This window comes from Lepus europaeus, chromosome 18 (assembly GCF_033115175.1).
Source record: "Lepus europaeus isolate LE1 chromosome 18, mLepTim1.pri, whole genome shotgun sequence".
Taxonomy (NCBI): Eukaryota; Metazoa; Chordata; class Mammalia; order Lagomorpha; family Leporidae; genus Lepus; species Lepus europaeus.
In genome coordinates, this window is record NC_084844.1 from 19,704,731 (window position 1) to 19,717,533 (window position 12,803).

The 12,803-nt window shown below is 47.3% G+C and overlaps 1 protein-coding gene across 7 annotated transcripts in view; it reads right to left on the reverse strand.

Annotated features, from left to right (window-relative positions):
* The window catches only part of NBR1 (NBR1 autophagy cargo receptor), a 32,977-nt gene that overhangs the window by 4,838 nt on the left and 15,336 nt on the right, over nucleotides 1-12,803 (reverse strand). For 4 of the 7 annotated variants that reach the window (XM_062174863.1, XM_062174862.1, XM_062174861.1 and 1 more), the window contains exons 11-20: nucleotides 10,622-10,781; nucleotides 10,238-10,528; nucleotides 8,411-8,542; nucleotides 7,874-7,949; nucleotides 7,311-7,421; nucleotides 6,900-7,064; nucleotides 4,634-5,051; nucleotides 3,531-3,622; nucleotides 2,826-2,883; nucleotides 2,059-2,164 (exon numbers count right to left, since the gene is read on the reverse strand). In XM_062174863.1, the coding sequence (XP_062030847.1) occupies nucleotides 2,059-2,164; nucleotides 2,826-2,883; nucleotides 3,531-3,622; nucleotides 4,634-5,051; nucleotides 6,900-7,064; nucleotides 7,311-7,421; nucleotides 7,874-7,949; nucleotides 8,411-8,542; nucleotides 10,238-10,528; nucleotides 10,622-10,781 (1,609 nt within the window). The remainder of the gene's footprint in view (nucleotides 1-2,058; nucleotides 2,165-2,825; nucleotides 2,884-3,530; nucleotides 3,623-4,633; nucleotides 5,052-6,899; nucleotides 7,065-7,310; nucleotides 7,422-7,873; nucleotides 7,950-8,410; nucleotides 8,543-10,237; nucleotides 10,529-10,621; nucleotides 10,782-12,803) is intronic. The other 3 variants (XR_009864246.1, XM_062174865.1, XM_062174866.1) reach the window with 3 other exon arrangements.

Genomic DNA, 12,803 nt, shown 5'->3' on the forward strand with positions numbered 1-12,803 from the left:
TACTCTAGACCTCTTTACCTGGACGTACCTCAAACTTGGCACTCTCCAAAACTGGCCTCATTTTCTTCTCCCACTCAAACATGTCCTTCTGTCTGCATACTCTTTTGATGAAAGCTACTACCAACTGCCTACACCAGAAACCTGAGATTTCTCCTTGGCTTTTTAATCATCTAATCATGATCTTCAAGTACTTCCATTTCCTTTCCCTTCTATATATATATGGATTCTCATATGAATCTTTTTAAAAATTTGTTTTTATTTTACTTGAAAGACAAACAGTCAAAGAGAGATCATCCATCTGTTCATTCACTCCCTAAATGCCCAAGACAGCCAGAACTGACTGGGCCAAGCAGAAGCCAGGAACTCAATCAGGTCTCCCTGGTAGGTGGCAGAGAACCAAGTACTCGGGTCTCTGTACTGTTGCCTCCCAGGGTGTGCATCAGTAGGAAGCTGGAATTGGAAGTGAGGCTGGGACTTGAACCCAGGCACTCTAATAGGGGATGCAGGTATCCCAAGTAGCATCTAAACAGCTGAGTCGAATGACCATCCCTCATATGGATGTTTTTAATCTTTAAAAAAATTTTATTTAAGGTATACTTCACGCATTTCATATATACCAATTTAAGGCACAAAATGATTCTTCCCACCTTATCCCTCCCTCCTGGCCCCGCATATGGATTTCTTTACTGGCTTCACCAGCCTCCACACTGTGGCAGAGATCTAAGAACAAATCTGATTGTGTCAATCAGTTCCTTAAAACCCTTCCATGGCTCCTCCTATTAGCCTTAAAATGAAAACCCGAACCCCTTAGCACAGCATCCTGCCTACATATTTGGTCTTTTCTCTTCTTACTCTTCTCAGAACAGAATTCATTCTCTATACTGCTTTCTTTCTTTTTTTGGGTAAAGATTTATTTATTTATTTGAAAGGCAGAGTTAGAAAGAGAGAGACAGACAGACAGTGAGAGGTCTTCAATCAGCTGGTTCACTCCCCAAATGGCCATAATGGCTGGAGCTGGGCCTATCTGAAGCCAGGATCCTCTTCCAGGTCTCCCACGTGGGTGCAGGGGCTCAAGTACTTTGGCTATTTTACGCTGTTTTCCTAGGCACATTAGCAGAGAGCTGGATCAGAAATGGAGCAGCTGGGACTCAAACCGATGCCCATATGGGATGCCAGATTGCAGATGGCAGCTTTACCAGCTATGCCACAGAGCCGGCCCCATACGCTGCTCTTTCCATCCCTCTTTCCCAGTGGACACTTTGTCTTTGAGGACACAGTCTGTACATTTTCCATCAGGAAGCCGTCCTTGGTCCCATCAGGCTCAGGTGTTCTGTCTCACTGCGCTAGCACAGTGTCTCACCCTGTACTGTCAGTGCCTGTTTACCTCGCTCGCTTCACAACAACCAGTGTCTTTTTCATCATCTTGTAGAGTCAGCACCTGGAATAGTTCCTCAGTACATATAGTAGGTCCTCAATAAATATTAGGTCCATCTCCTTTCATTCCTAAAAATGACTCGGCTAAAGTCACACAGCTAGACTGCAATGGAGCCGTGTGTTAACCCAATACTAAACCTAAAACTCACGCTCTTGTTTTATTGTTTTACAGATTTATTTATTTTGGGGTCAGCACCCTGTGGCATAGTGGGTTAAGCCGCCATCTGCAGTGCCAGCATCCCATATGGACATCATATGGGATGAGTCCAAGTCCCAGCCGCTGCACATCTGATCCAGCTCCCTGCTAATGGGCCTGGGAAAGCAGCTTGGGCCCCTGCACCCACATGAGAGTCCTGGAAGAAGCTCCAGGCTCCTGGCTTCAACCTGGCCCAGCTCCAGCTATTTCAGACATTTGGGGAGTGAACCAATGGATGGAAGATCTCTCTCTCCTTGTCTCTCTGAAAGGCAAGCTTTACTTAAAAGAGTTACAGAGAGGCAGAAACAGAGAGAAAGTAAAATTCGTGCCCTTTCCACAACGCCATGCTGCTTTCCAACCCAGAGGGATGCCATCGTTTTCAGTGGTGACTTGGAGGTAAGGCTTCGGAAAATAAAACAGACACTGACCTGCGCAGTGACCGGTGGCCCAGCAAACAGGGCCTTGTATGCAGAAGCAGCAACAGACAGGGCCCCCTTCACCAGTCCTCCAGCAATGCTGCCCCCAGGCTGGTGCCTACACAAGAAAACCAAATTATCTCCCCAAACAAAAATACAAACCATCATCTTCTTACAAGATAACCTGGGCTCTAATCCTCGAAAGAAAATGAGATTTTCTTAAGAGAGAAAAATCCATGTAAAAAAAAGAGAACATGACTGTTTTCACACTACAAATCTTGGTTTGATATAGGGCCCAGCTCTACTGGTACAAGATTTCAGTACTGCAGGAACCACAGCACTCAGGTTAACATGCCAACTTGCAGTCCAAGCTGAAAGCCAGGGTGCACTACGGCGTCGACTGTCTGCTCAATTATCATCTCAGAGAAAAGACCTCGCAAAGGCAATGTGCTTTCTGGGACATTGCTCTGAGGTGACTGGGAGCAGAGGGACAGGCATGTCTAAGATGCACACTGGCTTTGGCCTGCCCGCCTTCTCCTCTGGGCACTCTCCTAAGGGCACTCCTTTCTTGTCTGGAATGTGAACGCTTTTAAACAGCCTGAGCCCTGTGTTCAGTGTTGCTCCAAAGCTGTAGGTGGAAAGAACTAGAAGGAAGTGACTGGAAGGCAACGAGGGCTCTCCTCTGCTCTCTGAGGGGCGCATGCTCTGCGAGGCTCTTTAAAGCAGAAGCAATACTGCGATATCCACCTGCTTCTGAAGAGACTGCACAAGGTCGTTACCTTGAGTGGTCATAGCTCTTCTGTCTGCTGTTTACAAGTCCTGATGAGCCTCTGGGCTCTAAAAGTAAAAGAGCTATTGGTTAGATGCAGCATCCACAAGTGTCTGGTTTCCTAACTCAGGGCAGGGCTAGCATGAGGCAGGTTGCAATCTGATCAGTGTTTGAAGCTTTTTTATTTTTTCAAAAGTCTTTGAAAACTTTGTGGGTGTTCAAAGATGAAGGAGAAACCATCCAGAAATGCAATGTAAGGTGACTGTTTACTGAATCAGAAAAATCATCGCAATAACTCTCCCTGATCCACTGCTTTTCATGTCATTTAGGTTTAGTGTTTAGGGAAGCATGTAAAGTGACTGGAGGGTCTACTGACAATTTACAATGCTACTGCCCTGATTCTGCAGACAGAGAAACAGACCCACAGGCACCCTAAACCGGTGGAACTCCTGCTGCGAGGTCATTCAGGAAAGGGGAAACTGGAGCTGGAACACAGACTGCTCTAGGCCCAGATCTGCGTGCTCTCCCGCTATGGCACGACGCCTACTTCTGTGAGGTCTCACTGCGTAAACACTGAGCTCGAGGACAGAAGCAAGAGGACGAGGGAGGAGCACAGGAAGAATGCAAGGGCAGGTTTCTAAAGCCTGCCGAGAATCATGACGCAACAGTCCATGTCTACCTGGTTCCATCAGAAAGGAGCAAAGGCTGTCATTACCTCCTCGGATCTGATCAGGGACGGAGCAGACTTCTGGTACAGTCACTGGTAAATCCACTTCCGGGGAACCATGATGTACACAGAGAGGGCTCCTTTGAGAGACACAATATTCAGAGTCAGTTGAAAAGGCGTTGACGGCAACAGTGAAGCAGCAGTCAGTATGGCACAGCAGTGCCAGATCCAGCACACAGGCTTCACATTCCTGGTCCAGACCCCAGGCTGCAGTTTGGGCAGTCAGAGGCTGCATTCTACTCCTGGTCTTCCCCGTAGCCACAGTCAAACTAGAAATATTGGCTCCAGGCTGGTCACTTCTCCCTCTCGACCAAGTGGTACTGATAATGGAAAATGTCTAGCTTCTCTTACTAAGGCTCCAGCATTTTCTGGATTCAGATGGATCCAGCACAGAACTGAAAAGAGTTTCCATTTAGATTTTCCAGTATTTTTTTTCCATAATGGATTTAACTTTCTATTTATGCTCTGTTTGGGTTAACACACACATTTTTCCTGTCTTTACCCTTGAATCAATAGAACAGAGTGTAGGGTCCAAGGATGTATAAAAACTGGCTCAAGGGGCCAGCACTGTGGCACAGTGGGTAAAGCTGCTGCCTGTGATGTCGGCATCCCATATGGGCACCAGTTGCAGACATGGCTGCTCCACTTCCAATCCAGCTCCCTTGTAATGTGCCTGGGCAACCCCTACACCCATGTGGAAGATGCTTCTGACTCCTGGTTTCGGCCTGGCCCAGCCCTGGCCATTGCAGTCATTTGGGGAGTGAACCAGTGAATGGAAAAGCTCTCTGTCTCTTCCTTTCTCTATCTCTTCCTCTGTGTTACTCTTAAAAAAAAAAAAAAAAAAAAAGGCTCAAAAATAAGTACACAGTCTATACTTAAATAATTAAGGTTGTCTAAAACAAAGTATTTCTTTAAATTCAGAATTCATAAATGCAAATACTAGGAAATGCAACTTTTATTCCTCTAAATTCAGACTTCACTAAGGGAAACAGCACCTTCCCAAGCTGAAAACCTAGGTTTTGAGATGGAGTTGGTTCCTCTCACTTATTTCACCTGTGAACAACACCCAGCTGAACGGGGATGAATGGTACCTGGGCAGTGGTGGTGGCAGCCCCACCACCTCTGGGATCAGGGGCACTGTTTCTAAAGTCTGTGAGGTCATGAGGATGTCACTGATGCTATGTTCCGGTGGCTGGTTCTCTCCTGCAGGGAGTCTCTCCCCAGCCTCGGCTGGTTCCTGTCCAGCCTCAATCCCAGGCTCGCCTTCAGGCCCTCGCTCCAGGCCTGGCTGTGAAAGTGCAGAGCTGTACATGGAGTCCCCCAGGGGGCGGCTGGTATCAAAACACTCGGGCAGGATGATGATGTAGTCCTCTGAAGAAGCAGAGGACTGACTCTGAACTTCGTCTTTGAGCTCCTCCTCCTCCTCCTCCACAACTTCGTCCTCAGCGATATGGACAATCTCCTCCTTCTCATCTCCAGGTAGTCCCTCTTCAGGCAAGGCAAATTTCACTAAAGGATGAAAGCAACCAATTTTAAGCTAGAAGCTCAAAGGAGCCCCCAGAGCTATACTGATTTGGAAAAGCTTTGTGGATCATGAGCTAGAATTGTGAACAAGTCAGGAAAGGAAAGAAGCAGAGGGGAGGGCCACTGCTGGAACCACAGCTCTATTCTAAGTTTGAAGACTATGCAAGCAGTTGGCACTGTGGTGTAGTAGCATAAGCCTCTGCCTGCGGTGCTGGTATCTCATAGGGGCGCCAGTTTGTGTCCTGGCTGCTCCACTTCTGATCCAGCTCCCTCCTAATGTGCCTGGGAAAAAAGTGGAAGATGGCCATAGTGCTTGGGTCCCTACATCCACATGGGAGACCTGCAAGAAGCTCTTGGCTTCAGATCGGCCCAGCTCTAGCCTGGCCATTTAAGGAGTGAACCAGTGGATGAAAGAACTCTCTCTCTTTCTGCCTCTTGAATAAATAAATAAATAAATCTTTAAAATACACTGATAAGGTTTAAATCAGAAGTTACGTACTAGGTAACAGTGCTACATAAAAAGAAAAAGTGCCTACTCTCCTCTTTGTTTAACAAAAGTGATACAGAGCCACAGCAGAAAATTGGCAAATTATGGATGAAGTGAGGGAAAAGGTATATTAAAAAGGGACTCATAAATCCTATCAATACAACAACCATGAGCATTTTGGTGTGAGTCCTTCTAGATGTCTTTATTATTATTTGTACATATGCATGAAAAATAAACATGTATACTTTGAATAAAAGAGAGATGAATCATATTTAAAGTACAGGTCAAACTTCATTATAATAGAGATTTCTTTTTTTTTTTTTTTTTTTTAAGATTTGTTTATTTTGAGAAAGTAACAGAGAGAGATGGAAAGACAGAAAGAGAAGGGTCTTCCATCCACTGGTTCACTCTCCAGATGGCTGTAATGGCCAGTGCTGGGCTAGACTGATGCCAGGAGCCAGGAGCTTCATCTGGGCCTCCCACGTGGGTGGCAGGGGCCCAAAACTTGGGCCATCTTCTGCTGCTTTCCCCAGCTATTAGCAGGGAGCTAGATCAAAAGTGGAGCAGCTGGGACTTAAAATTGTGTCCATATGGGATCTTTTACCCACTATGCCACAATGCAAGTTTCCCTCCTCATATTCTATACATTACAATTTGTATTTTTATTAGTTCTCAAAACACATGGTATTGATTCTACCTTATCTGATATCTAGAGGTTTCTGTAATAGAGGTAATTAGCCCATCAGAATTTAATCTTGATAAACTTAGTTTGGTCCTCCTGCTTCCACCCACCGTTTTTCAGACTGCTGACCGTAGAGAACAAACACGGCTCAGCTGCCGATGAATCTCTACAGAGCAGCTCTGGCAGCCTTCAGGAAGCCTCCTTACTGAGGAAGGCAGGCAGCGTACCTGGGGTGCCAGCATCCCCTGATCCAGCTTTCTGCTAATGCACCTGGGAAAGCAGCAGAAGATGGCCTAAGGTTTTGGGCCCCTGCCACCCACATGGGAGACCAGGATGGAGTTCTAGGCTCTTGGCTTTGGCCTGGCCCAGCCTGGGCCTCTGTGGGCAATTGGGGAGTGAACCAGCAGATGAGAATTTCTGTCTCTCCCTCTCTGACTCTGCCTTTCAAATACATAAATATATCTTCATAAATGACCATTTGGCTCTTGGCAGGAAAAAGGCTGCCCACCCCTGATGCAGAGTCTAAAGAAACAAACAAGGCCAGAGTGTCTCACAAAGGTCACTCTCCCTGCACTCACAGTGGCAAGAGCACTGCAAGCTACCCAGGTCTAGCGATCCCAAGTCAGGTGCCACTCTGCGAGGTGGGAGCAATGCAGGCACTCACTCTGCACGGACTTCTGCCTGCAAGGTGGGTTGTGATCCGGGGCTGCGTCCAAGGTAAGGGACCGGATGACAGTCTCACACACAAACTGGGTTCCACTCAGGTCTTCCTCTGCTTCTTCCACAGAAGTCATGTTCTCAGACTTCCTCTTTGCGGACGCTGTGGAATCTGAAAGACACACGCACCTTGTCTGCCCTTAGTGCTGAGCTCACGGCAGTCAGCACTCACGCTGCGATCAGGCAAGGAACAACCGCTCAGAGCGCCATGGGAAGGGGGAGGGAACCTCAAAAAGGGGATGCCACAGGAAGGAAACCCGGTGCCGTGCGAAGGTGAGGTCAGTAAGGAGCAGACACAAAAATAGGGTGTGGCATGGAAAGGGAAGATGCAAACGGCTTACAAACATTTAACCCTTACCAGGAAGCGCTTTAAATCCCGCCCCTTCACTCTCTTCCTGTATCTGCCCCAAGCCTGGCTTCTCTATTAAAGGACTGTCATGTGGCAGAGGAGACATGCAGGGAGTCATATCTGGAGAACGAAGACAGGAGAACCATCAACCGAGAACAAGCATCACAGCATCAAGTCAGTGTCCAGAAGCAGCAGGCCACAGGCTTCTTGCCTCCCGCAGGGCTAAAGTAACCCAGGTACGCCTCAACACCTGTTGGGAAGGATTTCTACAGACCACTGGGTGTGCAAGTACCTCAGACAGATCCATCAAGGTTGGACAGATCCTGAACATGTGGCCTGGACGGCTATGGCCAAGACACAAACATGAATGAAAATTGATCAAAGAGAGGAAAAAAGAAAAGGTCCCTTTGTGGTGGGGAAGCCTTGCACAACTTGTGTTGTTGCTTCTGACAGGTGACAGGGAAAGAAGGAAGACTCCTGGGTACAGCTCAACTACCACACTGTGTGAAAAATCTCTGCTGCTAACAAATCTGAGGCTGTTAACACCCAAGTGACCCGAGTGACATTCTTACCCACAGGGGTGTTGTGGGGTACTCGCTCCAACTCTTGGACAATGTTTATATCCAACAGTTCAAAGGACAGCAGGTCCTGGAAAAAAGGAAGACCACGTCAGGCGGCGTGCAGCACACACTGCAGCGTGCTGTCTTCATGGGACACTCAGGCCACTTCTGCAGCATCCTGGATCCACCCTGGTTCAAATTCATGCCTCTCCTTGGTCAAATGTGCACAAGGAGAGGTAAGCAGGAACCAGCTGCTCAAATGGCTGAATGGCAGCAAAGAGGGCAAATGCAGGGGTGTGAAGGTGAAGCAGATAGGCAGACATGAAGACACAACTACAGGGAAATTGTGGGGAACCACCAGGTTGGGTTCTCGATTCAAAAAGGAAACTTTAGTTTAAAATTTGCTTCCTGCATGTATGAAATCTATTCTCTTCATATAAATTTTTTAAAAAAGGAACAAAATTGCCTTCATGAATGATTTCTTTAACAAGGTAAAAACTCCACCCCTAGGGCTCCGACCCTGGTCCCTCACAGTGCCAAGTCTGCCACCTGAGCAGTCAGAAGGTCCACGGATGGGATGTAGAGCTCCCTCTCGCTGGCGACATGTTCTGTCTTCTGTGTGACGCACTTCCCTGGCTCGGCACCAAGCTGACTTTCTTCTTTAGCCAGAAGAAAAGCTTCCTAGAGACAAACCAGTGGACACATTTTAAGGCCTCAACAGAACTTGAGGGAGACCGACAATGGCTCCCCTCAAAACACAAACATTGCTGTTCATTTGCATGTTTTATTTACTTTTTAAAAATATCTATTTTCATCTACATGAAAGGCAGAGAATGAGAGAGAGAGGGAGAGACAGAGATCCTCTATCCACTGGTTCACTCCCTAAATGGCTGCAACAGCTGGGGCTGGGCCAGGAGCCAGGAGCCAGGAACTCATCTGGGTCTCCCACGTGGATGGCAGGGGCCCATGCCCCTTGGGCCGTCGTCTGCTGATTTCCCAAGCGCCTTAGCACAGAGCCGGATTGGAAGTGGAACAGCTGGATCTTGAACCAGTACTCATATAGGATGCTAGCACTGCAGGTAGTGGCTTAACCTGCTGTACCACAATACCAGTCCTGAGAAAGAGATCTTTCTTCTGCTGGTTTACTCCCCAAATGCCCTTAACAGACAGGGCTGGGCCAGGCTAAAGTCAGGAGCCCAGAACTCAACTCTGTCTTCCACATGGGCAGCAGGGTCCCAAGCACTGAGTCACCTTCTGCTGCTTTCCGGGATGCATTAGCAGGAAGCTGCATAGGAAGTGGAGCAGTTAGGACTCAAACCAGTATTCTAATATTGGATGTGGGCATCCCAGCAGCAGCTTAACCCACTGTACTACAATGCCTGTCCCTCTACATTCTTAAGAAAAACTTAAAAAAAAAAAATTATGTATTTGAAAGACAGAGTCAGAAAGAATGAGCCAAAAAGACATCTCCTATCTGCTGATTTACTCCCCCAAATGGCCACAATGGCCCAGGCTAGGCCAGGCCAAAGCCAGGAGCCTGGAACTCTATTCATGTCTCCCATGTAGAGGGCAGAGACCCAAGTACTTGGGCCATCGCCTGCTGCCTCTCACGGTGATTAGCAGGAAGCTGGAATCAGGAGTGGAGCTGGGACTGGTACCCAGGTGCTGTAATATGGGATGAGGGTGTTCCATGGGGTGTCTGAACTGATGTGCCCAACACCTGCCCTCTCAAAAAAATTTGGTATGATTTTAGATTTATGAAAAAGTTGCAAAAACAGTACAGGGTTCACATATCGTTCAGTCAGCTTCCCCCAATGACAACAACGTACATTAACTATAGTAAAATAGTCTCCATCAAGAAACTAACATTGGGCAAAGAAATTTAAGCAGTAAAAGCTATACCCCACTGATGTGGAGAAATGACGTCACAAAAAAATCCCTGGGGCTAGTGTTGTGGCACAGCAGCTTAAGCCACCACTTATAAAGCCAGCATTCCACATGAGAGCACCGGTTCAAGTCCTGGCTGCTCTACTTCTGATCCAGCTCCCTGCTGATGTGGCTTCGAGAACACTGGATGATGCCGGGTCCAGGGGCCAGGTTAGTCTGCCCTTCTTTCCCTTGTGCAGGAAACCATTAAAAATAGATACAGAAGCTATCAGGGACTGTCTACACCAAATCCCAAGCACTCTAAAATAAAGCCCCTAATAAGCAGTCCAGGTATCAGCATATAAATGTGTTGACAGAAGAGCAGAAGGTAACCTCTCATGGTTTCTGGAAGAATAAATGGCTGTGAGTGGGCTCTTTTAATTTTGGCGGCCCCTCCCTAACGCTGAGTACACGCCTTAAGATAGCAGGCCAAAGCCTATCAGCACTCACCTCTTGCTGGCAGGTGAGGTCATCAGCTTTGCCTGAGCTGATCACGTCCCTTTCAACGTTATCAGGACTCTCAGCAGAAGGGAAAGGATCCACTATGATACTGCACCAGACACGAGGCCCGAATTGCTGGCCTTTGTGAGAAAGACGCCAATGAGAAGTGTACATTCCCTCCAAGGCTGGGGCGATGAACTCCACAGACACAACTCCCACATGGCCAGCCTTTAGGCAGGGAACCAAAACATCCTTCTTTTCTGCAGAGGCCAAAGTCAGGTTTCCCCACATGAACTTGAGCTGAAAAGAACAGTGACCCAGAGAAAGAGATTGTCAGTTAAGTGCTCTGCCAATTCATTCACCTCTTCTTCACATTTTCTGGGTAAAAAATACCTTTGTGTCTGCACTCCACTTTACATTTCCTGTATTTTTCATCCTCCAGTGTTTAATAAACTTGGTTCCTGGCTGAAGGTGAGTTCCATCAGGCAAATTCTCATCCACAAATGCTGCACTGAGTGTTGGCATAACTGGGGCACAGGGCTGCAAGGGGAGCCTGAACAGAAATTCAGATGCTTAGTCACTTGCTGATGGATGTGAGAACTTCTGAATATCCCACACCATGACTTGAGATAATTACTAACCTTATTTGCCTTAAAAAAAATAATGCAATGGAACAGAACAGATGTGTCCTGAGTGAAAAAGTCATGGTGAAGATAATTAAAGGGGTCCACAAATTTAAAAACCATATCCAGTAGCAGAGCACGAGTCCCAGTCCTGGCTGCTCTGCTTCTGGTCCGGCTCCCTGCAATGTGCCTGGGAAGGAGGTAGATGATGACAAATACTTGGGCCCTGTCACTCACATGGGAGATCTGGAGTTCCAGGTTCCTGGCTTTGCCCTGGGCCACTTTGGCCAACACAGCCACTGGGGTAGTGAACCAGTGGATGGAAAGATCTCTCTATGTCTCTGTTACTCTACCTTTCAAACACATAAAGTGAAAATAATTTTTTTTTAATTTTTTTTTTAAAAAAGATTTTATTGAGGCCCACTGTGGCATCGTAGATTAAGCCTGCACCTGTGGCGCTGGCATTCCACATGGGTGCCAGTTTGTGTCCCAGCTGCTCCTCTTCTGATCTAGCTCTTTGTTTATGGCTTGGAAAAGCAGTAGAAGATGGCCCAAGTCTTTAGGTCCTTGCATCCACATGGGAGAACCAGAAGAAGCTCCTGACTCCTAGCTTTGGATTGGCCCAGCTCTGACTGTTGGGGCCATTTGGGGAGAGAACCAGTGGATGGAAGACATCTCTATCTGTAACTCTGCCTCTCAAATAAATTTAAAAAGATGTTACTTTATTTATTTACTTATTCAGTGACAGAGAGATCTTCCATCTGTGATTCACTCCCCAAATGGCCACAAGAGCTGGGGCTGGGCCAGGCTAGAGCCAGGAACCAGGAGCTTCTTCTGGGTCTCCCACATGGGTGCATAAGTCCAAGGACTTCAGTCATCTTCTGTTTCGCTGCTTTCCCAGGCACATTAGCAGGGAACTGGACTGGAAGTGGAGCTGCTAGGACACAAACAGGTGTCCATATGGGATGCTGGAACTGCAGACGGGGGCTTTCCCAGCTATGCCACAGTGCCAGCATCCTGAAATATTTTTTTTAAAGATTTATTTATTTATTTGAAAGGCAGAGTTACAGAGAGGTAGAGGCAGAGAGAGAAGAGGTCTTCCATCCACTGGTTCACTCCCCAAATGGCCACAATGGCCAGAGCTAGGCTGATCCAAAGCCAGGAGCCAAGAACTTCTTCCAGATCTCCCACGCATGTGCAGGGGCCCAAGTGCTTAGAGGGACCTGGAACAAGCTCCTGGCTCTTGGCTTTGGATCAGCCCAGCTCCAACCGTTGCAGCCATCTGGGGAGTGAACCGGTGGATGGAAGGCCTCTTTCTCTCTCTGCCTCTGCCTCTCTGTAACTCTGCCTTTCAAATAAACAAAAAATTTTTTTTAAAGATTCATTTATTTATTTGAAAGTCAGAGTTACACAGAGAAAGAAGGAGAGGCAGAGAGAGAGAGAGAGAATCCTGTATCCGCTGGTTCACTCCCCAATTGGCAACAAAAGATGGAGCTGCACTGATCTGAAGCCAGAAGCCAGGAGTCAGGAGTTCCTCTGGGTCTCCTATTGGGAACAGGGGCCCAAGCACTTGGGCCATCTTCCACTGCTTTCCCAGGCCATAGCAGAGAGCTGGATCAGAAGTGGAGCATCCGGGACATGAACTGGCACCCATATGGGATGCCGGCACCGCAGGTGGTGGCTTTACTCACTACGCCACAGTGCCGGCCCCAACAAACAAATCTTTAAAAAAAAAAAAATTGTTCCTTTTGCTTCAAATCCAAACTGCCTCCAGTGAACAGCTGTTACAACCACCCAATTCTAAGCCTTACTAGCTTTGTCTTTTAGAAGGAGACAACAAAGCAAGTGTCAAACCACCCTTTAATAAAGCTATGATCAGAGATGGGACTCAGGGGTGGGCAGGGTATTAGTGGCTGCCAATGAAGTGAAGTTCCAGTTTTAGAAAACTGGAC